The 27791-nt window shown below is 39.6% G+C and overlaps 2 protein-coding genes across 3 annotated transcripts in view; one reads left to right on the plus strand and one right to left on the minus strand.

The window, feature by feature from the left end:
- The window catches only part of WASF1 (WASP family member 1), an 87859-nt gene extending 64136 nt beyond the window's left edge, over window positions 1-23723 (minus strand). The window contains exon 1 of one of the 2 annotated variants that reach the window (XM_077175199.1): window positions 23328-23723. The gene's annotated coding sequence lies outside the window, so the exon portion shown is untranslated. Of the gene's footprint in view, window positions 1-23306 lie in introns of both variants that reach the window. The other variant, XM_054629416.2, reaches the window with a different exon arrangement.
- Window positions 23724-24008: 285 nt separating this feature from the next.
- CDC40 (cell division cycle 40) overlaps window positions 24009-27791 on the plus strand; it is a 36811-nt gene continuing 33028 nt past the window's right edge. The window contains exon 1 of the mRNA XM_054628956.2: window positions 24009-24476. Coding sequence (XP_054484931.1) covers window positions 24282-24476 — 195 coding nt within the window. The 5' untranslated portion in view covers window positions 24009-24281. The remainder of the gene's footprint in view (window positions 24477-27791) is intronic.

Raw genomic sequence — 27791 nt, forward strand, 5'->3', positions numbered from 1 at the left:
TAAAAAGTATACATTTCTTTCTTTATGTTAGCATGAAAAATACTCTGCTCCTTTACTTACACAAAAAAGCCCAAACCTTGGAATCCAACTTCCATAAATATCCAGTATCTCTCTGCAGCAGCTGCTTATATGCATCAAAAGCTACCCTCAAAATGATGCTGCCCACACATAAGGATTACTCACTTAAGCCAGATAGAGGAACTTTAAAATAAGGGTAAGCATTATCTTTAAACCAAAAGAAATTGAAAAAAAAAACCCCAAAACCAAAGAGTTAAAGTTAAAAATCACACTTGTGGTCATAGCCAGGGAATTTCAGCTTCTATTTCCTAACTGACCATCAAAGAAAATGGACTGTGGCCTGCGTGCTGGGTACCAAAGATACTAGTGTACATCAGGTTTCCCACCAAAAGGATTTTTCTGTTCAAAAGGTTTAGAGTTTCTCTGAAGAATTATTCATGACAGCAACAGATTCGCAATCACAAAATATTTGACTCAAAATTAGTCCATTTTCATGGTTTAAGCTTAAAAATTTCAATTCATACATGCATGCACATCTCCCATTACAGCGCCCAGCTGTCATGTACTGCAGCAGTTGTTCCCTTCGTGCTCAAAAAGAAAAAAAGTAAAATATTTCCCAATTTGTACCTTTCTCCACTGCATGAGCTTTGGAAGGTTTTTTATAGAGCTATACCAGTCCCTCAGATGATCTTTCACTACCCATGTATGAACATCCCTGTTTGCATATACCTTTATGTTTACCTATATATTTAAAGTATCTACCTTTTTTATTTTGTGTGTATTTATATACATATCTTACCTTTTAATGCATTTGAAAGTACTTTTATCTTTAAATAGATTTTATATTCTACATCCCCAACCCTCAAACATCAATTCATAGCAATTCCTTCTTGTGCAAAATATTGGAGACAGAAGAATATTGAAAGAATTGTATGTGCTCAAAGCTTGTTTGCTTTTGCTGTGGGAATTACTACATTTCATATCCAGCTATAGACAGCAAAACTAAATTAATACCAAACAACTGAGATTTCACACATAACACAGCTTGCCCTATGCGCAATGTGAAAGTGAATCCCTGTACCTTCACAATAGCACTGACTAGTAAGTGCATTTTCCATGCACTGCAACATACATGGTGAAAAAACCTGTAAATTAACTTGGCATCCAGAGAATTCCCTCAACATCCAGATCAGGAATATATCACATTTTCTCATCTATGTCTCTAACTGAAGTGCTCATCTGGTGACATATCAAAAGGCAGAATTGTTTTTCTTTTTGCCTGTATTCTTATCCCAACTCTGCTTTTTTTTAGCAATCACTTTTGCTCTTCTGATGCCATTTCAGGTTTCATCAAAATTATTTTTGCTGAGATCACTGGTAACTAGGAAAAGAGAACTCTCTCCCCCAAACTCTGAACTTTGGTGTAGTATTAAGTAAAAACAAAAAAAATGGGCAAGATGATCTGAAATCCCTATACTATAGCAATCTTTGATCTGTCTCAGAGATTTCCATAATTTGCTTTGGCTGCTAAGCAACAAATTAAATATGATTTGGTATATTTAAATGCATTATTCCTCCTACTGCTCTTCTGACTGAAAAAAATACAGTTATAATAATGCTGTTGGCACAGAGCAATAGTCTTGAGCAAAGGTCCTGTATTTCAGCAGGTGTACTCATTGTGAGCCAAAGAATATATATTTGTTTGCCCTGCAGTAAAAATGAAGAAGTACAGGGAATGTAATGTCCTACAATCTATTTCCAGAGCTACTATTGTTTGGATTGTCATCATACCTACAGGGATTACAAATTTGCCTGAATTAGTCAGCTCATGGCAAAATAAAGGTAAGACAAACGTAAGACAGATAAGTAACTCCACCTGGGGGTCTCTGTTTGAGATCAACTAGTTTATTGGGAATTCAGCACTCCATTCTGAGATTTTACATATGTGGACACTACATTTCCAGCTGAGAAAGTCAACTGAACAAAACCAAGTTTAGTATCCACCAAAAATACCCCCTGCTCAGAAACCAAGTCTTTTGGTTCTAATATGCTACTACTGTAACAAAGCACACAGAGGAAAAAAAAAAAGTAACGTGGAGTTCCAGTAAAAGTACAGTGAAATCACAATAGACCTTGGTTTTCCAATCTACATGCACCATAAATTCATAGAATCACAGAATGGTTTGGGTTGGAAGAGACCTCTGAAGAGGTCTGCCTTTTTAGGGAAAGGCAGACTTTCCACTAATCCAGGCTGCTCAAAGCCCCACCCAACCTGGCTTTAAAAGCTCCCAAAGATGGGACATACACACCTTCTCCAGAAAACCTGTATCAGTGCCTCACCACCCTCACAATAAAGAATTTCTTCCTAATAACCAATCTAAACCCACCCTCTGTCAGTTTGAAGCCATTCCCCCTTGTCCTGTCACTACAGGCCCTTGTACAAAGTGCCTCTCCAGCTCTCTTGCAGACTCCTTTAGGCACTGGAAGGTGCTGTAAGGTCTCTGACACCTTTTCTTCTCCAGACTGAACAAACCCAGCTCTCTGAGCCTGTCTCCATAGGAAAGGTGCTTCAGCCTCCTCTGATCACCTTCATGGCCTTCTCTGGACTTGCTCCAACAGGTCCATGTCCATCCTGTGTTAGGGCAAGTGCAGATCTGGATGCAGTGTTCAAGGTGGGTCTTTGGAGAGCAGAGCAGAAGGACAGAATGACCTCTCTTTACTGGCCACACTGCTTTGGATGAGGCCAGGGCAGAGCTGGCTCTCTGGGCTCTGAGCACACATTGCTGGGTCACGCTGAGCTTCTCATCCACCAACACCCCAAGTCCTTCTCCTCAGGGCTGCTCTCAATTGAATGGCTGTCCAGCCTGTATGGATTGGCATTGCCTCAAGCCAGGTGCAAGACCTTGCACTTGGCCTTGCTGAACTTCATAAGGAACAGAAAGTTTCTCAGAAGGCAAGAGACCAGTCATATCTATGCACCTTCCATTTAAAACACAAAATAAAGTACTGTTAAAGATGGAAAATAACCTTTGCGCTCAGAGAAGGAAAGGAACACCCAGCTTCCTTTCACATCCTTAAAGTGACTCTGTTAAATGTGAATTGAAAGCAGGCAACAGCATTTGGTGTGTGGGCAGGAGGCTTGCTTTGCTACTACCACTGTTTGTCATACGTCTACCAAATATAAGCATTTTTGGTCCTAATCTTGCAGTATTAGTTGGTAAAACAGTAACAAAACCATCAGAATCACAGGAAAGTTTATTTGTAACATCTTATGTCTGTTTTTGAGACCAAAATGCTCCTGCATTCTTTATCTCAGTCACAGTAACTTTCTGTGCACACATTATTCAAATTATTCTTTATTATCTATGTCATTACTAGATGAACATTAGCCTGTAGTAACACCTTTGTGAGGAATATTTTCTTTATTTATCTACATCATTATGATGGATGACTTTAATTTCAGCTGCAATATTAAGGGAAAATAAACTACTAGATTAGGTTGTCAGAAAACGTCTTTTAAAATTTCCATGAACAAAAGATTAACAAAATTAATTTCGTCACACACAGATCTATCAGACCTCATTTCTCCACTCTCTGTTCAAATTGTATCTTCAAAAGAAAAACTTAAGATGATAAGAGGTTTATCTTATAAGAGTTTGATCTCATTATTTATGCAAAATAATCCCAATTTTAACTATATTAATCAAAACAAATTATGATGACAAATATATTTGAAATACATGGGTATAAAGCAGGTTTTATTGCAAATATTCACAATGTGACTGTAATGTTGTTTTTGATATATCTGTTCATTTTTCCTCATCTGAAAGCTGCTTGTATTCACATCTCCAAAAAGGAAGTATTTATTTGCCTATAAAAAAGATTAAACACATAATAAATGGATGGACAGTCTTTACTGGGATGACATCCTCAAAGGCCAACAGAGAATAACACTGAGTTAAAGTGATTGTATAACCACTGCTAGGACTTCAACTAAGAAATTCCAGAATTTTTGGGACTATACAATTGTTCAGCAGAAATAACTTCTCCTCATTGCAAACATGAAAATTAAAAGAGACGTATTGCTTTTCTTGGTAATTTACAAGTTTGGGAATTTAGCTTTCTTCTCTAAGACACAAATCTAAGGAAGCCCTTCGGGGACTTCGTCTTCAAGATGTTCAGGACTATTTTTCTTTCATGTTTCCAAGTCCTTGGTTCCTGAATCATCTTTAAATTGTCACAGATTGAAAGAAGTGGTGGACATATAGTTCTGATCCTGTTTGGCATGGAAAAAAACCCCACAAAACCCTAAACAAACACAACCCAAAATATACCCAAACTCACTGTATGACAATGGAAGGAATTATATGAAGATACTTGAGGAATGAGTCAGCTGAAACAGTGTAAGTACAAGGAGATAGGGCTGACAGCTGGCAGGACAAGTGGCAGCCCTGCTGAGAAGGACCTGAGGGCTGCAACAGACCCAGATCCTCAGCTGAAGACAAGCCAACAAAGCCTTTTCATCACAAATAAGGCAAATGGCACTCTGGGCTGTATTAGGAAGAAAAATAACAAGCCAGAAACAAGAACAAACAAAAGAAAAGTTACCATTCTGCCTCTAGCTCAGCACTGGTAGGGAAAACCTAGAATACTGGTTTTGGGGTTCCAGCTTCAGAAGGACTATTACGAAATTGGACAGGACCCTTCTGGATGGTAAAGGGCTGAGAACTGCTAAGGGATTAAAACAATTGGGAAACACATATATGGAAAAATTAACCATGTTTTCCTAGTGTTATGGCAATTATCTTAGAATTTTAGGACTATCTCCCATTGCAGTTGTTTCAATACAAAATAAAACAGGAAGGAAGACTGGAATTACTACTAAAATAAAATGTGTCCTATCAGCTGAGGCATATAACACATGAAGAAATGGTCTGAATTAAATGATGTACTAAAAGATTACTTTCTGAAAAGAATGTAATTCAAAATAAACTCCCTGCCCTCCCTCCCCTCCCTAGCACTACTTTAATGTTTTATTTTAAACTATGCATTTATTTCTTCTGGAAAAATAAACAATTACAGATATCTGTCTGACATGGTATCAGATTACTGATAACTAACTTATGCATGCAAATTGCTTATTAGATTTTAGTATAATCTCTTTCTACCATCTTACAGAACTGACAGCATAAAATCTTATTTCATTTGAACTGTCACTGTTATTGCCTATTTTATTTCAAACTCCCTCATCCCCAAGTTCATTAATACTTTCCCCATCAATAATGTTACATTTACAATTAAGAAGTTAATTGAAAGTATTCACAGAATAGGGTGTCTCCAGTTTGAAATAACTTATTTACAAGAATTATCTTCCTCTGAAAAACAGTTCTAGTCTAAGAATAAGGACCAGTTACAGCTGAGAATTTATAAAGAATGTTTTGTGTAGAACACTCATCACCATTATTTCTGACAAAAGCCCAACTGTGAAGTCCAGTTCCAAATCTACACAGATGCTTTATTTTCTTACTTTGCTAGTTTAAAATTAAGCATACTGTGATGAGAATGAAAAAGACAGTTTCTGGCTTTAAAGAGAAACTTCAGGAATTCCCTGCATTCACTCAGCTTTCCCTACTTCTTTTTATAAGGAGCCTGATTCTATTGAAATAAATTACAAAGCCTCCTTGATTTCACCAGTGCAGAAACAGATTTGACAAGAATTCTTGGAAGAGTTTGCATAAATCTGCAATGAATACTTTGGTAATAATTTAATAACCACTTTTTAAGCAGTACAGATAGAAATCCTAAAGTTTCTACCCCTGTTTCTACTTCAAGCACGCAGGTAAAATTTTCTGAAGAGAGTATTAATCCAAGCAAAATATAATCCAGAACAAAAAAAACCCTCTGCAAAAACAAAAAGACCTTGGGTGAGTACCCAATCCTGCTTACTCTAAGACCACACAACTGCAGGATGCCTTGAATGCAAGAACAATCAGCAGGGACTGCTTAATGAAATCAGTACCTCAAGAATTTCTTGACAATCTCCATTCTAACAAGCACATTTCTGAAAACCAATAAGCCTTATAGATATTAAAATTAAAATATTGTCTAGATATATTATATACTACAATTCAAATATATACACATAAAATCTGTAATTTTTTCAAAATAGACATAGGAGCGAAACAGAGACAGGTTTTCTGCCTCAAGTTTAGTGTCCACAGTGCAAGCATTTTATACAACATATAAGCCTAAGTTAGCCATAAAGTTTCAGACTGCATAATGTTCTTAAAACCAGACACTGCTGAGGCTTTGTGTAGATTGTTAACATAAGGCACTGAAACCTCATACCCACACTTAAATAACTGGTTCTGCAAAACCTTGTGTTGCTATCTTTAAGGAAAAAAGCATCTGTCAGGAAGTAAGATGAAAACCTAACAGATATTCTAAGACTATAGGATAAATTACAATGGCTAACAAGATATTAGACTGACTGTCTAGAAGTTCTTCAAATAAAACAAATATTGCTTATAAATAAGCTCTACATAATACCTACAGGCCTTTCAGTTCTGTATAGGGTTACAAGCTCAAGTTGCAGTTTAATTGAGTTTTGTATCCCATAACCCTCTTCCCTTGCATTTATGGAAGATTGTAAATTCAGGTGGTTTTATTTTCCTAAATAACACCCTGATTTAGGAAGGATCTGCATTTTGATGCTCTGCATCCTTGATATTCTTGTTACCTTTCTCTGCTTGCTTTTCTCCTTCCACTTTGTTTTCAATCATATTTTCCACTGATTATATTTAGTTGTATACAGGATTTTGTTTCTCATAAAGAAGGCTATTTTCCTTTCCCTAACTGCTATTCTCTATTTCTTCTCAAATGTACATATCTGCATGCTTGAGCTCTCTTCCAAAGCTCTTTGACCTCTCCATTTTTCCTAAATTGTTTATCAACACACACACCACATTTATCTTCCTTTCCCCCTTTTCCAGCTCCCAGATTCATTTCCTCCTTATAGCATATCTTCTATCCTTCAATCCTTCTCCACTCTTTCAACTTCCTTCACAGCGCAATCGATATATATATATAAAACGCTATCAACATTTAGTACATCATTAAAGAAACCTTGAGAATTTTACTACCAATTTCAAAAGGGTGGGGGCTTTAAATAATTTAAGAGAAAAATTGGCAGTTTTAAAACTTAATTTTCCTAGGGGAGAAATCACACAGAGGCCTCCATTGCCCTTCAAATTCAGTAGGCACTTGAAAAAATTTGCTAATGCTTGTTTTTTTCTATTCCATTTGACTCCTCCCTACAGTTTCTTGCACTGCTTCACCAATCTTAACTCGATGATTAAACTTCAGTGCCTTCACGGATAATGTCATATATTGATCCCACTCATCCATATGTCTTGCAGCTTCATCACACCAGGATGTGATCACAGACAGCTATGGACATCATAATTCTCATTCCCTGCTGAAGGAAACCAAATAATCTTTCCCTTTTTCACACACAGCAGACTGACCGCAACAGGGGTTTGTTGCAGAACATTTGTCAGAAATGAAATTAAGTAGATTAGAAATTAAGTAGATAGAACACACTCTTAAAACAAAACAAAATGTGAAATGAGTGGATTAAAATTTTGACTGACTAGTCTGTGTTCTTGTTTCAACCTTGTAGATGAAAGAGAGAGGGAATTTTTAGCTACAAGTTTTCACTCACCTCTTACTTAGCGGTTTGGTTTCTTCTTTATAGTACTCATCAGGTTGCTTGCCAAAGACTAGGTTTGGGAAAAGAAGTTTGAAATCTGCCTAACTCATCCCCACCCAAAGCCCATCTAAGTATTTGCATTAACACAGAGGCCCTTAAACAAAACTTTTTCTTCTTGTGAGAAAACTTCTCTATCCATACTCTGTAACTGGAAAGAAAGGGAACATGACAAGGTTTAGATTCTGACTTTCCACTTTAACATTTTCCAGTAACTACCAGTAGGGAAAAAACCAAATTAATTGAGAAGCAGACAAATATAAAGCTTCCTTTTTCAGGAAAATTATTTATTCTATGTAAAAAGCAGAAGGTTATCAAAAGAGTCAAGATTTCACTTGAACATAGCAACTGCCATAGAAGAACAAATGAAGTAAAGAGGTTATTTTGCACACCATCTTAACAGATTTCAAGTCTGTATTTTATCTTGCTAAATCTGGCTCATACAAAGAGCTTTAATACTTAAAAAAATGCTTTACTGAGATGTCCACATAAATTGTGTTATAATGGTGGTTTAGTAATACCCCGAAATGAGACTACTATTGCAGACAACAACACTCGAGGCTTCCTTTAATTTGGTGGCAGAGTTTTTAAGACTCAGTTGGGAACCTGAGCAAATCTTTTCCAGAACATAACTGCCAACATGATCCTGAGGCTGCTCACTGTGCTTGTTAGTAATTTCCTATACTTTTCCAAATCCTATTTTTCACCTCTTAAACCTCATTTGTAGTTATTGGTTTCTTCCAGTCTTGAGATAATAATAAGATGAAACCAAGCAGTCTTCTTCCTTAATAACACTGCTGACCAGATATTAAAGAGAGCAGAAAAGCTCTGAAAGTTTTGTTTGGCTTTCATGCAAACAATTATAAATGCTACGAGATGTTACATGACATTTATATTTATTATAGCTGTGAATGGTCACAAAGCAATCCTTTAGGATTTCACACACAAATCATCTATCACTGAAGATGACTGTCTGACCTTGTGCATCTTTATTTTAATAAAACTCTTCCAATTAAAAAAAAAAACAACTCAAGATTATGGTTTTATTTTGTTCTCTCCAAATACAGTTCTGTCTACAATAAAAGCATAAACAAATATTTTAAACAGTAACTGCAAAGTTTTGGTTAGAATGATATTGTGTTGGCTCTAGGTATAAACAAATTATTTGAGTTAGCTAAAAACCGCTTTGCTGAGCAAGCTTTACCTATCATGATCTAAAAACACTCCTCAAAAAAATCCCAATATGTATCAGCATTGTTAATAACGAAAAAAAACCCAAAACAAAAAAACCATATGACATAAGATTAAAAAATTCTGACAGCAAATTTTACCCTCTCCATATCACTGAGTCATAGATAAGAGAATATTTTGAGTTGGAAGGGCAGCCCCAAGAATCACAGCATGTGCCTTATCAGTAGCTCTTTAAATTATACTAGTTACACTAGTTATTACAAATAAACCAAAATGTTTGTAGTCTTTACATTCTAGAATTTATTCTTTTCCTATCTTCTTTATCTTGATACAAATTTCTAGCTTTCAGTTTAAAATTCTACTCCTATTAAACACAGTTTTTTGCTTGGATACATAATGATGGACTTATGAAAATATGTATTTGAAAATGAAAATCAGTATTTCATTTCATTTCATATTTTAGAAGCCCAGCCTTTAGAATATTTGTAAGAGTGATAAGCCTCACAACTAAAATAACAATAGACAGAAATTCTTTATTACTATTTAGAGCAATTAGAAAAAAATTTCAAGCAGTAATTATAATTTACAATTCATTACTTAGGCTATTAAAATGATTAAGCCTTCCACATCCATTGAAGTGACCCACCAATTTAAGCAAGTATAGCTTGACACCAGCTGTAACAGTTTGTAATACATTTACTTGCCTAGCCTCGTGTATGAAATCTGCGCATTAAAGCAAGTCCTATGTGTCATCATTCTACTTTATCACGCAGGCAACACTTACCTCTAGCACAAAAAGAGAACAAAGCATTTTATTTACTGCCTCGCTCAGCAAGGAACAAAAAGGTAAGAACTGTGAACAGTAACTTATTCCACAACTGAGGATCTTTTCTCTTGCTCAATCTAGAGCCTCAGCAAGCATCACCATTTTGTAGAAAAAAGGAGAAGACAATGGTGTTATGAATAAGGAGCTTGACTAGGCCAATATTCAAGCAGGAATCAATTTATTATTTAATATGGTAAAGTATGAGCAATACAGCACTGGGTACAGTGGGGGAAGTTTTCCCTCCAACTGCACACTGATATTTGAGGGTTACAGGTATTTATAGGGGTACTCATCAGCTTTTTCAGCAGTTTCTATTTCCAATTTTTACTCATCAGCAATTTTTATTCCAAATTATTACATCACAATCCTATACACTATTGTGATTTTAGTTTTTTTCTCAGGATGTATCTCAAAAGGAGTATCCCCAGATGGTGGTGGTCCAGTTTCCGAAAGAAGAAAGACAAATCCCATCTGGTAGAGCCCACTCCCCAGATGTGGGTCCACCTTTTAATTGCAGAGACTATAAATGTAATAACAGTGATGTCCAGCTTCCCTTGGTCAAAACCATAAATCCTTGAGGTGATGGTCATCTTCCTTTCTCAAGCTGTTTTTCTCTGCTTCAATAAGGCGTGAGATAAGCATATTTCCTATATATATATTCCAAAGTTATAGTTTCAAGGATATAAGTAATATTATAAAATTATACTTCAAAAGGTTATTATTGCAGAGCTCTTTATGGATGAACTGCAAGCAAAAAGCAACATCCTTAACGCTTTAATTCCAATGCTCCTAAATCAATCAGGGTTAATTGCAAACAAAAGATAGGTTCAAAGGCCTTTTTCCATGCTTTATTTTCCTCAGTTATTATTGGAATTCACAGCTCTCCCATTGTCGGTGTCTGCACATTTCGCACTCCCAAATACACATGTCACCTGTTTGTACCTGACACGAAACACAGCTTTGTACTTCACAATGGTGAGATGAGGGGAAAAAAAATTCAGAAGACTAATGAAATGCTTCTTTTAGTGTTCACCTGACAAAAAAAAAAAAAAAAAAAACCAAAAAAAAAAAAAAAACCAAAACAAAAAAACCCCCCAAAAAACAGAAAGGGACAATGAGAAGAGTTTAATTTTGTAAAAATTTTTTTCAATTATTTTTCAGTTATTTTTTGCTTACATTTTTTTATCTAAAAGCTCAAAAATTAGAAGTCAACATTTTGTGAATGTCCGCTAAAACATGCTGTCAACTTATGTCAATTTTTATTGTTTGGAGAACAGTTATTTTTAGAAGAATTATATTTAGGAGTGAATTAAACTAGCCTGCTCACATTGCACACTACTGCTTAATACTTCTGACAGTAGCTGTTGTCTTTCTTTTATGGCCAACTTAAAAAAGAACATTAAGAGAACTACACTCTTGAGATCAGAGTACAGCTCTAGAAGTTGTTTAATGGCTGAGTGAATGCAACTACTATTTCAAGCAGTAACGTGGATTGCAGAGGTCAGCAAGGGCTGAAGGGAAATGTTCACTTCAATTAGTTTCTAATACCTTAAGATCAAAATGTTCTGACAAAGAGCAACTCATGAATTCCATGAAATATCCATTATATACATGCCACAACAGACCATAAAAGTGACTCAAGGCTCTTCAGCTACCAAAAAGCAGCAGTCACACAGTATCTGCAGAGATCTCTTTCTCCATGACAGCAGCTGTCAATCTGAGGGGCTTTTAATGTTGCACTGAAACATCATGTCCCCTTACAGATAAGGGGGCCATTTTGGGTAGGTGTGACAGACCATGGATGGCAAACAGAGGTGAGAAGAAAGGCATTAGATAGCATTCTCTAAGGGAAGGTCATCACTGCCCGTTAGCAAAGCAGCAGTTTTGGGTACCTTCCTCTCTCCACTGAAAGACAGTGAACCAATTGCCTCATTCTCAGCTGTGTTTTGCGGGTATACACAGAGGTACAACTGAGCAGGGATAGTCAAACCAAGGTAGTGTGTTTCTCAAACTGCAGTAAACAATGCTCAACAGCTCCAAGGAAAAAGGTTTGAAAACTACTTATTTTAGAAATAGTTTGATATATGCTCTTATTAGCTGCATCACAGCAGGGAAGGTTTGCAGCACACCACGAGATTCAAGAAGAGATGCTTAAGCATATCTGGCACTGAAAATGGGGGAACAACACTGACAGGTGCTGAATTTTTTGCTCAAAGTCACTCTGCTGCCTGTAGGAATAAATCACCTTCATAAATTCATGCTCCACTGCAATAAAAAAAAGCTGATGGGAAATCAGCACTTATGGAGGTGTTGCATTTAGAAGAGTGAGAGGAAAATACTGTGACTTTAAACTTAATACATACAGGGAAGAACATGATCCTGCTGAGACCAGAATTTGGGTGAAGGAGAGAAGTTTGTAATCACAATGAAACATGGTTCCACAGTCTGTCAATTCTCATTTCCCTACCAAGCCATGATATGATAGTTACTGGTCAGCTTAATTTTTGTCTGTCCCCAAACAGCATTCAAGATTACTAATATGTTTTAAAAAAATTTAAATTATGCAAAGTGCACCTAACCACTTCACTCCATATTGAAATATCAGGAGGAGGAAAGGTATTAAAAAAAATCAAATCACTAGTAGTGTTTAGTTTGAGGCAAACTTAGTTTTTTCTAATAAATACACTAAAAGACACTGACTCCATTCCCACAGACCTAAGTGTATCAGCTTTTACGTAAAAAGATACATTTTTTCACTCCTGCACAGACCACTTTATTTTTACAGAATACCCCAACAACAAAAGCACCAAAACAAAGAAACAAAAACCCCACCCCATCTTGCTTTTATTTACATGTTGTGTCAAGCAACTTTTCATTACATACAGTTCGGTCAAATCTGACCATACTGTTAAAGCCTAGATCTAATACAACATTTACAGTACACCTACATGAGCAGCTGAAGACAGCTATCTGCTCATGTCTGGAAATGAGCCAGCACTGCCTCAGACCCATCATATGGGCCATGACAGTATGGACTGTCAGAGAAGAAACCTCTTTTCAGAGAAGAAACCTCTTTTAACCTCTTCCAGACTACCGACATGCAGTATGATATGAATCTAAAATCTATGAAAGACAGTACAGACAAGTAAACTTTATATTCCATCCCTTCTCTAGTTTTCATCTGTCAGATTTAAATCTACAAGCAGCCTTCTTCATCCACTGGATATGAACTCAGCTGCTTACATTCTTTCCTTCAAAAAATGAAGCAGCTATCCCTATTTTCTCTTACAAAATATGGCCAGGAGACAGGGTACCTGTCTTTAATATTAGGCCTGTCCCCTACAAAGCAGAAGCATCTTCCTTGGTCTTCTGTGAGTTCAAAAGCATACATCCTATCTCCTGTGAGGGACAACACATATATTAAAAATACATTATAGACAAACACAACTTGGAATATTATTCACCTTCCCTTTGCCATTGTTCTAGTAAGCACAAAACAATTCAAGATTCAAAAGAGCAGAAAAAGATCAAACATTTGTGTATGACTCAGCAGTTAGGACACACAATACATCCTCCAGATCTTATATTTTTAAAACAGATCTGCACGTCACTTATTAAATCTTATCTCCAAGGCTTGCATAATTCTAGCCAATATTCATACATGCAGTACAGTAGGACTACCATGTACCAGATATAAATTTTCATTAAGAAAGTTCAGAAAAAAAACTTCATGCCAATCTCAACAATATTATTATTATAATTATATCCAAGTGTTTCATTGTGTGTTTTAAGCATTTGAAAATGTCTTCATTTTTTGAAGAGTCGTAACTCTGTGCACTTAATACATATTTTCCTTCTACAAGGCTCCAGATATTTCAACATTTCAACAGTCACACACAACATATATTTTTCTGAAGTGTTTCTTTTGAATCAAAGTACTGTTCCCAAGTACAGGTGAATCAGACTTCTCTACAATCCTATCAACAGTGTCCAAATGGTTGCTCTTGTTTCAACATGAAATCACAACCATCTATCATTTTGTCTGCAACTCCAGCTAAGAGGTAGCTGAGCACTCTAAAATTAAAGCTAACAGATGTGTCTTGGGATCTAAATGGATGTAATATCTTGAAAAATAAGCTAAACTGCTAACTTGCAAAAATGGCATACATGCAAGCTGCAAGGAAAAAAAAAAACCCAAACATTAAAAGCTTCATGTTGGAAGTCAGACTTTTGAGGAAGGTGGGAAATTTACATCAAAGAGTCTTATAGTGCATGTTTGAAAGTATTGCTACATGATCTCATCAATTCCTGGAAAAAGGAGATATAAAACAGGTAGAGAAGAATTTGTCCTTAAAAGTCCCTCAGCCTTCTAGAAAGTTACCGTCAAGCACAATTCTTAGCTCTCTCATCAAAACAAAAAGTGACCAAAAAACAGAACAGTACCTCAACATCCAACACGTTTTATGACTGCATTGCACAGCTCTTAAAGCTTTTTTTTCCAATTGTCTCTATTTTAAAACCACACCTTTATCTCTTTGCTTCATAAAATTAATCCTTTTTTCTAAAAAGACTCTTTCTTGTAATGACGCAGATAGTTTCAAGTAAAAAAATTACTATTAGTAAAGAGGCTCATTATAATCAAAGATGGACGAGAATATCTATAATCAGCATATGTTTTAGGATTCCAAAAATCTGAAACACTTACTTCTTACCACATTCAGGCTCAAAAATCAGCCTTGGTAGCCAGTGCTCCATATAGAAGCACTGAGCTACTGGAAAGCACATTTCTGAAAATGCTCAGATACAGAAGATGACCCATTTAGATTGTTTCTATATACAAATGCCTTTGCTTTTCAATGTATTCCCAGAAACAATGAAAGATAAAGTTAAGGGGTTGCTTTATGCAACAGGGCAAGAGATTGAAAATATTAAAAGTAAAGATTTTTCTCTACCAGTAAGTTATTCTACATGAAACTTCTTACCAAGTATTACTTTAGGACAATACTGATCATTAAGCAGCTACTTCCCATGGAAACTCTTTAATATCTAGGCAGAGCACATAGTGTCAGAAGCTGATGGAAGTTCAGAATTAATAAAAATTTTAGGTCCCAAATTTACATACATTTATGAAGATGTCCCATCATTGGGCAATCCACCATGACAAGGTCATTCCAGTTACTACATGCTATGCTGTATTAACCAAATCACCAGACACTCAAAGGAATGGTCCACAGGTTTTGAACTTTTTGCAACATTGATCAGATTTCTAATGAATAAACAGATAGTAAACTTATGAGGAAACTATACCTTACTAGAAGACAGCCTATAAATATGGCAGTGCTTTAAGAATCTATGAAATATGATAGATCTTAAGGATCAATCCCATCTACCTCAATCGGTTTCTTTTCCCTTTCAATGTAATATCACTGCTATCAATTTTTTAATGAATACTGCCAGTACTTGAAAACATTTGAGCCATGAACCACTACTCTGAACTTTCCTGCAGATAGAACAGATGATTATATAGGAGGATCACAAACCTGTCCAGAACTTAGACATGTACTTCACTTGTCACCCCAGAATAAAATAATGTGTTGAGTATTGACAGGTATGGAAGAAAGGTCCAATTCTCCTCCCACAAGAACTGGACCTCTTTTAGAGCAATGGTATAAACAAAAATCGTTCTCCTTGCTAATAAAACTTCTTCCATTTTCTAGACAAAGAAATAAAAATTTATAGTCAGAAGTAGAATGTATAAAAGTCTAGGTAAATCAGCTAGACACAGATAATTCCTAATATCTGACTTCCATTACTGGAAACATCATAGCTGGTAGACAATATATTCTTTTTGGACTGAATTGTACAGAATCTCTCCCTGTAGCATGGAACTTGCTGAAGGCAGATTTGCTTGAAGTTCATTTCCGTGAGAAACAAAAACTGTTAACTTCTTTTTAACTCAGGGATATTTTTAATTTTTTTTTTTTTCAGTAGACTACTCATGCTAGCCAGAGCCACAGAATGAATCCCTTTGTCTTGCCTGGGTACACAGACAGCACTGCTTCCAGTGGGTGCCTCACTGGAAGCTTCCCTGGCACAACAGTCTTGAATCTTCAGTTCACTGCCGATGACTGATCCCTGTATGCATCCTGCCATATAATGCCATTCCTCAGCTACAGTGTAAGCCCTGCAACACCACATGTGTTGTATAGGGTTGGATCCGTTTTTACAAGGGAAAATTCAGATCAAACTGCAATGCCAGAAACTTTCATTACCATCACCAGCAGTCTAAGCCACCTATTACTTCTCCTGAATTAACTGTAAGATAATTTTTTTTCTGCTGTAAAGATCATCTAATCATAGGACATTCGAGGCTGCCCAAAACAGGATCAGCCAGAGCAGTTTGCTCAGGGTATTAAGATGTAACAAATACCACTGTCCTGTATCACCAGCAGAGACCAACATCTGCCATACTGGGTACCTGGGGGGCATAGAAGTGAAAGTTCCTTCCCCACAAATTCGACAACTTTGGTAAAGCCCTTGTTCCTGAAGAGAGGCTTCCAAATAAGAGACCTATGACAAACTCAACCTGTATTTTCACTTGTATTCTCAAGCTTGCTAAGTTTCACAAATGCACATGGAAACAGTTGGGGAAGTTTGTCAATCCCAGCCTTCTCCTTTAATATCAACAAAAGGCTGTTGAGAGTTAAAAGACCTTTCTAAGCATTTCTGCACAGACATTCAGTGGCTAGTGGCTGAACAAGATTTAACAAGTTAAGCATTTCCTTTTTTTACTGAAAAGCTGACTCTGCATGCCACTTTTACAAGTGCTGGTTGAACGACTTAAGTTCCCACATATTATCAACTTATAAATGACGTGTGATTTTCCCAATTTTTTTTAATTACTTGAAGGCCTGTTCCAAAATCACTATGGAGGGTGCAGTTTTGTTTTATGATAATGAGAAATTTTTGTAGAAAACCACTTATCTGGTACAGCTCATCTGTCAGACAATCTATGTGAACCTGAATGTGCCTGGCAGGTAAAAGATTCTCAAACCACAGTGTCATGTTGGAGAAATATCCCTAACAACTCTAATTTTGGCCACTCTATACCCATCACATCAGAACTGGCAACTGGGAGCTGCTGGACAAACCACTTCAATATAGTATTTAGCATAAATATGACCAGTGAAGTATCTTAGTGTCAAGCACTCTTTCAGTTTTCCATAACATCCTCATCTACTATACAGTGCAGATAACAGACAAAAGAGCTGCTCTGAAAAAAAGAAGACTCCACACCCAAAAAGGGCACTCATAAACTTGCTGGACTGGTCTAAGACAGCTTCACTTCATACATCAATTTTCATTCATGATTTTTCAAACTTCCCATCCCCATGCTACAAGCCATTTCTATATTCAATCTATTGATGCATGAGTTTTACTCGTTATCCTTCTGGTTTGGACTGCTTCATTTTGTGTAAAATAGTTCATTACATCAAACAGCCAGAAAATTACTCCAAAACCCAGGAATTACAACATTTATTTCAGCTATTGAAAACTGAGAATACCTCACTGGAATGAATGTTAATTTATTTGAGTAGTCACCTCTGATGAGAAAGAACAAAGTTCAAATTATTGGTTTGAAGCAAGTAAAGCAAGGAGCTTAAGTTGGTTCTGTGTGTTCAAGAGAAACAGTCTATCAGTGAAAGACAGGTATGCAGATACGTACATGTATCAAGAGAAAGGTACATTTAGCAGACGCAGGGAAAAAGTCTCAATTCCCTCCTCCTTGCAAAAAACATATGGCTTCAATAAATTGCTTTTCACTGATTGAAGGGGTTTTTGCTTTTACATCTGCTATTGGAGAGCTTAAATTCACATGTATTTTATAGCCCACTCCTCACTTTCTTTCATTTCCTTGGGTAAATAATTCCAATCTTTTCATTCCCTTGACAAACTCTGCCATATCCATCATATCAAACTTTACAATACTGTGATTTATCTCTTTTAAACTAATTGACAGTTAATAATGCACTTTGAATAGTGGATAAGAACGAATGAATTTGTACACAATGGCAATTCCTTCTCTGGTTTTTTGCCCACTTCTGATTACACCTATAATTTGGATAACAATACCTTATCAAATTTTTTGTTATATTAATACTGTTAATTTAGAAACTCTTCAGACATATAAATGGAAACTTATTTTCTCCTTCCAAAACACACTGATTTGCATATACCAACAGGCAGTTTACCTGTCATCCTTTCACAAAGCTTGCCTAAACTTCTCAGTTGACCTTTCCAATATTTGTGAATTGGATTAAATTGTTTTAAATCCTCAGTAAATAATTCTACTTTATGAATCAAATTCTACAGATGACTAATAAGAGATATTTGACAGCTCCTGTTCAATATTTAAGAAAAAAAATTAAGTCTCCTATAAGTTAATATTTCTGTTAATTCCTCTCAGAGATTTTTGTGATCCATGAAAACATTTTACCTCTCATATCATGGCTTTTTCATTTAATAGTGTGGTGTGAGGAACCTTCAATTACACCTTTTAAAAGTGCATGCAAAGTAGAACTTTATTCATATTTAATCCACTGCTACTATTGCAATCAAAACCCCATGTAGATTAGTGAGGCACATTCATCATTGCAGAAGCAGTACCAACTACTTGTGATTTCAGTTAGTACTACTGAGTCTACCATCAGTCTGCTGTCATCACATACTTCTATCTACAGGCAGTTGTGATTGTAAAGGATGAGAATTACATGTGCATGTTTTTTCATTAAGAGCACCCAGTGACTTTCAGACCTGTTCCCTATGCAAACTTTGAGACCACTTGCAGAGTACTTGTTGGAAACTCTCCTTCAGTAACTTAACATCTATTGACCAATATTCTACCAAATTTATTTTTCACAAACAAGAAACAAATAGAGAAGAGACACTCTATTAAGACTTGCAGAAAATGAATACAGCTTACCACAGAGCAGAAAAAGAAGAGGAAAAGACAGTACAAATGCCTTAGCTATAAAAAAACTCTTCAACAGAATTTAATGTCTTTTAGTATATGCCAAAAACCCACATCTGGCTTCAGGATAGATTCCTGTTTTCTAGTAAGTTTTAAATGTCATACTGCTAGGGCATTTATAATATTTTACTTCTGCATGGAATCAGCTGTCAGAAGAGTAAATTCATGTTGCAACTATAGTACCTAACTGAAAAGTCAGCCAACAAAAAGGTAAAAGCTCATTGAAAATTATTCATTATTTCTGCTCTTTGTTAAGAGTTTTGCTAAAATGTAACTACATTTGTTTGTTATTCTGTAGTTCTTTGAAAGTATAAGGTAATTTCTTACACCAACAGACAAGCAAGCTGTCAATCTAGCTTTCCCCAAAAACACAGGCGCATATTTTCAGAAATGTATACACTTTTGATGACATTTTCTGTCCTTTAACTGATTTAAAAAAAACATTTTTTCAGAGAATTAAGAAAACCAATATAAATTTGTAATTATGCTAATTAAGTTTATATTCCCGGAAGTCTATAATTAGTTTTGCTGCCTCTCTGACACAGTACTCACTCAGCTTGTGCTGTAAGATGCAGTTCACAGTACTGCATATGTAGCTGAGTAGTTCGAAGAAGCTGCACAGCTTCCATGCTCTAGGGAAGAGGTGGCTCTGCAACAAATATTATTTAGTTTGCAAAGTCATCTGAAACAAGAACAACAGTCTAAGCTGTTTCAGTCTTATCCCATACCATTCTTTCTTTGAAACCACACCTTGTAAACATGAAATATATAGCATGTAATCTGTGTCAGACAACCTCAAGATCCCTTCCAAAAAGCTTAAAGAGACTGATTCACAGATGTACTGGAACAGAGAACTCTTTTTGCAATCTGGCGCCTTGGTATCTTTCAGAATCCGGGACCTAGTCCAAAATAACAAAAACTAGAAAAGAGTATTATCACCCTTGCAGCAGTCAGAGGCTCCAAGGTAGCAGAAATAGCAGAGCGCGAGTTATAAAATGTGCTTCATCCAAGCAGTCTCCAAGCAGCTAAATTAGAGAACACTGAGATGCATCAGACACACAAGCAGGTGCTTATAAAAGGGCCCAATCCAAACGCAGCAGGAGTAACCTGATAAGGCTTACATTGTAACACCTTTTCTCAGCAGCCAAAAGCATATGAACAGAGGCAAAAAACCTCATTTTCTTTCATATCTGTATTTCCCACAGACAATAGAACTTCGTATTTTGGTTCAATCCTCTGTCCGATAATGGGGTTTTTTTTCCCCTCCCTTTCCTCCAAACTGCAGACTTACAGATCTTGGTGTATGAGAAGTGAGAGTATATGCAAGCAGGGTGATAGCAATTTAGAAGAACTAAAAAATAAAGAGGAAAAAACTAGAATAAGCAGGATTATATGCATCATTTTCTATGGGGAAGAAAAACCAACTGAAAGCACAAGGGTGTGAGATAAAGCATGCCCATAATGGAAAGCAACAAAAAAGAACTAGAGCAAGTAAAGGGAAAAGAAAGTAGGATAGAATACATTAAAAGCAGAGGGAAACAGATTTCATGATCAACTATAGGGAAGAAAAAGACTGATGTGGAGGAAAATTTGTGAAATGTTAAAATTTAATATTACTTCAAATTGTGAAGCAAATCAGTCTCAAAAAGGAAGTGTGTGTGGGGGGGTATTTGATGGGTGTTTCTCCACTTGGAAACTGGCTGGCTGAATCCAATCAAATTTGTCAAAGTTGTAGAATTCTCAAAGACACCTATAAAATGCTAAATATACCTATAAATCTTGAAATAAATAAATACCTTGAAATCAAGATGCTGTGATTGTCCTGACCAAGGGAAAGGATTCGGAATGCTTTAACACCTTGTCGGACATTAGACGATCCACAAAAGAATGAGACTGTACTAAAAAAAATTCCATTAGAGCTTACAACCACTCTCAGGATTAAAAAAAAGCCCTGAAAAAACCCACACACACAAAAAAAAAAAAAAGAAAAAGAAGGAGAAAAGGTAAAAGCCAAGCTTCCACTGCTCAAGGAACCACTCTCTTAAAATACTTCTTCCTCTTTCCTTTCACCAGGGGAAAAGACATGGCAATACTTGGTATAGTATATGGCACTAGGAGTAACAACACACAAGTGTTAAAAGGCCCTCTTGATATGTAAAAGTGCTGTACAAAGGGAGACAGTGAAGTGAGTGCAAGGCAAAGCAGCAGTGAAAAAGCTGGATGGAAAGCAAAGCCAAGCAACCCAAACCACCTTCCACCCACTGTTTCAGTCTGCCTCAGAACCAGCAGCATCCAATGCATAACATAACACATTTTCTGGAACTCAGTTAAAAGAGAACATGCAGCACACAGTAATGAGCAGAGCTTTTTAGAAAAGCTGTATCATCCTTTCAGTTTGTTTTATACTGATCAACCCCTTCTTGAAATTACAAATATGCAGTTGATAGTCAAGATACACCAGTATATTAGCTCAACACAAATGACCAGCAGCAACTCCTCAGCTTTTTTGACAAAACCAGATTTTAGATCATGGTGTACATTAACCATCTACACTTTTAAAGCATAGTCAAATCACTTTTTTATACCCTGAAGTGACATTGGCTTGCTTGCTGAAAATTATTCTTTGCTACTATTTAAGCAATGAGAAACTTCAGACAGTATTGTCCTGAATGCCTTCTCATGTATTTGCTTAACTACTACTGCTGGTACCAGGAAGGCAGCTAATTTAAACCAGTAAATGATTTTTGTAGGTTCTGCAACAGAAGCATCTAGAATCCCAGATGATTACATTTCACTGGCAAGCGAACTTGGATGCTTGGACACAACATAGTTGAACATACTTATGACAGCTACCAAAGCTTTGTGAATCAAACACTTAAAATTCAAGGTTAACAAGGCAGAACTACTTTAATGATTTTCAATACAGTTCTCCAGATAAAACATCACAAACTGGTTGCACAAACAGACCTTGAAATTTTTCACTTTTCAGGAAGCACACCTTTCAACTTCAGACAATACCTACAATCTGCATGCCAAGAGAAAAAGGAATGCAGTCATATGGAATAAGTTAACAATTGCTGCCAATAAACCAATTGACTGCAGTGGAAGAACCCCTTTTGATATTAATAAGCAGTGATTCATGTGAAGCATCATATAGTTTTCCTTACTTATGGATTCATCATCCATAGATTTAAGATGAAAAAGTCAGCTTATTACCATATGAAATGTTAGTTCAATGTAGCATATTTCAGCTGTTGGAGATGCAAACAAAAGGTCTTGGTGGTGAAATATGTGGGACTTTTACCTAAAATCCTGTTCTAGCACACAAAGACATAGCATACCTGTGTCTAACAGAACAGATCTTAATGCAGTACCTTGCTCCACTCCACACCATCAACACTTTCTATACGCCCTCTACGTTTATTTTCGCCTGTTTTAAAAAAACAAATAAAACCAAGTGATACCTTCTCAAGCTAAGAAAACAAATATTTCAAACCGTGACTGCTGAAAAGGGTGGAAAATTCAAAGTAGAGCATTTAATCGGATTAAATACCACTGTGTCACAATTAGATGTCACTGTGTGCTCACTTTAATTCCGAAAGCACATGCGGCTGGAAGGGAAGTCATGGCACTGTGCGGCTCCAGGTGCAAGCGGGAGCAATGCACACACCTGGCGGCACAGCCAGCCCTTCTTCGGCCGCCGCTCCGTCCTTCCCATTCCTCCCGTCCGCGGGCGCGCAGGAAGGCGATCGGGAGCGGGCTGGGAGAAGTTGGAACCTACGCGCTTCTCCTCGCTCCCGGCCATCCCCCGCGATCTCCGAGCCCTCCTAACAATGGTAGCAGTGTTCCAGCGGGCAGCTCTGCCCTGGAATCGGACCGAATCCCCCTGCGCTCCGACCGGCGGTCCCGCCGCCGTCCGCTCCTCTGCCCTCGCCAGCGCCGGTCCCCGCGGCGGGAGGGGACGGGCGGGGAGGGGGCGCCTCTCCCCGCACCTGGCGGCGGTGACGTCACCCCGCCGCCCCCCGCCCGCCCGCGCGCTGACCCCGGCCGCGCTCCCCGCACCTTCCCCGCCGGCCGACCCCGCCGCCGTGCCGGCCGCGGGCACACGGGGCGGCCGGGAGCGGGAGGAGGAGAGGCAAGCGCCGCGCTCCGGCACAAGTGCGGCCCCCTTCTCTCCACCGCCTCGCAACACGCCCCCCTCGTGCTCCTGCCCGCGGGGGCGGCGGGGACACGGAGGAAAGCGGCTCCGCGGCGTGCTTCCCCCCTTCCCTCCATCACAGCCTCCCGCCGCCGCCCCCCGCGCGGGCGCGGACAAAGGGGAGGGGAGCAACACCTGGCGAGCGCCGGTCCCTTTGTGGGGTAGCCGCGTCCCGCAGCCCCGCCGGCGATGGGGAGCGGGGGCCGGTCCCTCCCGCCCGCCCTAGAGACCACGGGGGAAGGAAGGCGGGGGGCGGGGGGCGGGGGGCACTTACTCGCCTGCCCTCGCAGCGCACCTTCACGCCGCTCAGCCTCAGCCCCTCCCTCCGCGGCCGCCGGGGCGCTGGAAGTTCAGGCGGCGCCGGCCATTCCCAGCCGGCGGCTCCGTGTTTCGGGGGGCGGCGGCGGGCGCGGAGCGTCCCCGGCGGCTTCACAATAGACACCGGGCAGCGCGCGCGTGTCTCTGTGTGTGTGCGCGTGTGTGCGCGCGCGGGGGGCGGGGCCTCTCCCGGCGCGCCGAGCCGGGCGGGAGGGAGCGGGGGGGAAGCGCTGTTTACCCGGCGGCCGAACCCGGCCGCCCCCCCTCACCGCCCGATGCTCGGGCTGGTCCATGCGCCGCCGCCCCCCACCCCGCGGGCGGGCAGGTGGTACAGTCCGGCCCGCCGGGCTCCCTCTCCCCGGCGCGGGCAGGGCGGGGTCCCGCCGCTGTGACGTAACAGAAGCCGGGTGTGCCGGCGGCCAATCAGCATGAGGGGGCGGAGCTCCCCGGGGCACGGCACGGGGTCGGAGCTGTGGGAGCCCGGGGGTGACAACCAGGGGTCCTGTGGGGCCGGGCTCCCTGCTCCGCTGCCCTCTGTCGAAAATACAGCGAAGACGCTTCGTCTGGGGGAAGAAGTGGGCGGCTGGAGTTCTCCCCGGGCTGTTGAATATTTATTTTCCCCTACCGCCAGGCAAAGTGAAGGCGAGAGCCGGAGGGAAACTTCCGAGCGCGGCGCCGCGTTGCATGCTGGAGCTTGTAGTCCTGCTGTAGAGTCCTGAAAGGTTAAGCACCATCAACAGCCAAGTGGGATGTTCTCCCATCAAACGCCTGTATATCCCGTAACAAAGTTTACCCTTTAGAGTGTGTTTGCTGTTTTAATGAGCCACAATTTTAAGACGCAGCTCCACCCCGCTCGTTCTGCGGGGGAAAGGACGCCTCGAGCCTTGCGGAGCTGCCAGGACCTGCCCGTCCCGTCATCCCCCGCGCCAAGATGTCGGCGGCTATAGCCGCGCTCGCCTCCTATGGCGGCTCCGACTCGGAGCCCGACTCGGAGCCTGAGACCGAGGGCGGCTCCCAGCGCTCCGCCGCCGTGCTCGCCAGCCGTGATGCCGTGCTGCACCTCCGGGCGCCGCCCGCCGCGCCCCCGGCCCTGCCCGTCGACGCGGCCCCGGAAGTAGCCGTGAAGGTAGGCAGCCCTCCAGGGCCCGGGCCGCCCGCCTGCCCCGCGGGTGTATCCGCCCGCCGGCCTCGGGACTGTGCCGGGGGCAGCTCTGGAGCAGCCCCGGGCTGGGGAAGCGGGGCGGAAGGGGCGCGGTGCCGGTAGGGGTGCGGTACCACCGCCTGGCCCTGCCCTGCCGTGCCTTGAGGTGTGGGGGTCGGAGTTGTAGGAGGAAGGGCTTGTGTCGGAGAGTGCTCGTGGATTCCAGCCGCGAGGGTCAAGTCTATTAAAACGTGTTAGCTCCATCTTAGAGCGTGCCTTGATTCCAGTTCTTTAGATATCTGCTTGCTGTTCCCTGTGCAAGGTGTTTTCCTGTGTGGTTTTCCCGGGTTGTGGAGTGAAGTCGATACTTGATAGGGTGGCTGCAACTGAATCCTCTTCTAAAGGGCAGCCTGAAAGTTGATTGGTGTTCCTGTACCATTATTGCTGGGGAAACCTTTCTTTTCCAAGTTCAGTATCACATTGGCTCACTTTTGTGATACCAGAAAGCGAGGGGGGAGAGTGCTGGTTTAGCTTTGGGATTTTTTGTACCGGCAACAAATTTCTAATCAAAAGCAGGCATCTTGCTGTGATAACTGTCATTGTTACTGTCCTGCTGCCACGTGCTCAGAAAAGTTTCTTGCCTAGTGACCAAGAGATGGATGGGCTCTTTCACTTTGTTGTCATTAGTTAATTCATATCACAACTTACCATATTTTTGTGTAGATGTTGTGTTGTGTATAGTGACTACATTTGTTTATCTCTTAGAGGCTTGAAAATCTGGCTTCTCAAGTCACAGCATCCAGCAGGCACATTTGAAAAAAAATCCTAATTAACATCTATAATATTTCCTGAGTGTTGTGATAAGTGGCAAGTAGCACTGGATGTGCTCTCCACCACCCTTAAGCCTGTAGCAACAGGTTTTCCCTTTGCCTTGCCAGCCCAAAGGTTTATGTAGTTGCTCAGGGATTGGCAACCACAGCTTGCATTTTTGGCACTTGAGAGTGTGAACCTGAAAGGCATTCTAACTGTTTTAGCTGTTTCTGGTTCAGAATTTTGGACTGTTAACTGGCCGAAGACTTATGTGTGCTTTGAACAGGAACAGGTCCTCAATCTCTTTCATAGTACATGTAATTGTTAGCACATTGAGCTGACAGCATTTGGGCTACTGAAGTGTGCCTTTCAAATAAAGCCCTAAGATGTTACTCCTACATGTATTTAATTTTTTGGTCAAAATCTACTGAGTCCTTGTTTCAAAGTACATCATAGTTACATAAAGTCATATTTCTATGAAAATTATTATTCTGTAATTGAAAGCTGTGCTAATGGTTGGTAACTGTGTTTTAAAAGTTTGAGGGGGTGGCTTTTGTTATACCATCTTCTGACAGTCTGCTTCTTGGAATAGGTCTGTTGCTGATCTTGATGTTAAATTGCTCATAATAGCTAACAGTTATAATTATTGGCGACTCCAATCCAGTCCAACACTTCTACTCTCATTTCACTGGATGAAAGTTGCATGTTTCTCTTACTGTTTTTAGCACCACTAAAATCACTTGAAGAAAGACAACAAAGAATGGAAGTTTGTGTTTCTGGTCCCGTCATGCAGAAGAAGATAGGTAGTAACTGCAGGACATTAAGAGAAGGATAGCTGGGCTGAGGAAGGGTTCTGCTCTTGTATGAGGTGGTAGTGAGAAGGCCAAAACAGACAACTGAGGTGTAAAATATGATAGACACCTATAAAATCATTAAATGGCACAGAGAGGGAGTTAAACACTCCCTGTCTCTTCCATTACAGCAGCCATAGGATATCTAGCAGGAGTTAGGTTCAAAGCAAATAAAAGGATGCAGCTCTTCGTGCAATGTGCAGTAGGGCTTATTTTCATGCCAAAAAGTACAGTGTGTTGAAGAATTTTGTTACAAGGAGAGTCTGGACAAGTACTTGGAGGAGATCCATTGAAGGATGAGGTGTCAATAAATACAGATTTCCTCAAGACTCACCAAGACCTGAAAATATTTGACTGTTGGGAGAGTGCAGAAGTATCATCATACACCCTTGCTCTGCTCTTACTCTCCCCTAGATGCCAAGTTTCCATAAGGCAGATGTTTTCTTTTGTGGGAACAGTAGACAGGTTAATCAAGATATTTTCTTTCTCCAAATACATCACCAAGCAGTAGGTAAGTATGACAGTGTTGTAAATAAAGGCTGTTCAAGAAGGGGAAGGGAGCCCAGTTGCCAACAACCAGGCAGTTGTCAAACCCAATTATAATTAGTTTTCCTACAGTTTCTATTTCTATGAAAAAATCACCCTAACACTACTGACAGTTCTACCTTCACTTTTGAGTTATAAATGTAGAAGGAAATTCAGGAAATTGTACTTTCTGTGAAGAAATCACTTTGCAGGAACCATTGTGTCTATAAGCTTTGCTTTTGAGAGAACAATTATTGTTTGGTCTCTGTCCAGGGTAAGGCTCAGATTGGAGCAGATTTTATGATACTTCTCTACAGCATGCCCTTCAGTAGTCTTGAGGAGAGGACACTTAACTGGGTTTAAATAACAAGGCTGGCCCAGCCCAGTGCAGGAGGTGGAGATTTGTGTTGCCTTTAATGTGAGAAGGGATTGGAAATGTCAGTTCCCTTTGAATCTAGTTTATCTTTGGCACTGTGCAGGTTTCCAGAAAAGTTTTACATAAGGGGAGGAAATAGACTTTAGTCACTCTTCTTAATGTTTTTTAAAACCTAATCCTGCCAGCAGTGGAGAGGAGAAAGATACACAGTGGCATGTGACAATTCTGTAGCAGTGATTGAACCTTAATAGACTTGGGAAGTATTATTGTTAGGAATGTTTGTCTTCTTTGACATGGTGGGTTTTCCAGTTTTCTTGGACACAAAATATCTTGTAGAGTAGATGTTTAGAACTTGTCATCCTGCAAGATCCTGGGAATCTAGCCTAGTTCAACAAAACTATTTAGCATATGCTTTTCTTGCTGGTTTATTTTTATTCTGTTGAAGTTAGTGAGGCAGTCATTTACTATTAGGAGTGCATGAATGGGTAGAAAGAATTAAAGCTGATAACAGCCATGTGTTATTGTTGGAGCTTCACTGCAAATGCTATTTATCTCTTGGTAATAAATTTGTAAATCTTAGAATGAGATAATGTGCATTTGACAGCCCAAGTGGTTTAGGCAAGAATTGATAAGTGACAAACTGCTTAAGTCTCAGTGGCTCATGGGATGTGGGCTTAATTTACCACACTTTAATGTGATCGATAATTAAAACTAATTAAATGTTATGCAAAGCAGCCT

Source organism: Agelaius phoeniceus, chromosome 3 (genome assembly GCF_051311805.1).
Source record: "Agelaius phoeniceus isolate bAgePho1 chromosome 3, bAgePho1.hap1, whole genome shotgun sequence".
Classification (NCBI taxonomy): domain Eukaryota; kingdom Metazoa; phylum Chordata; class Aves; order Passeriformes; family Icteridae; genus Agelaius; species Agelaius phoeniceus.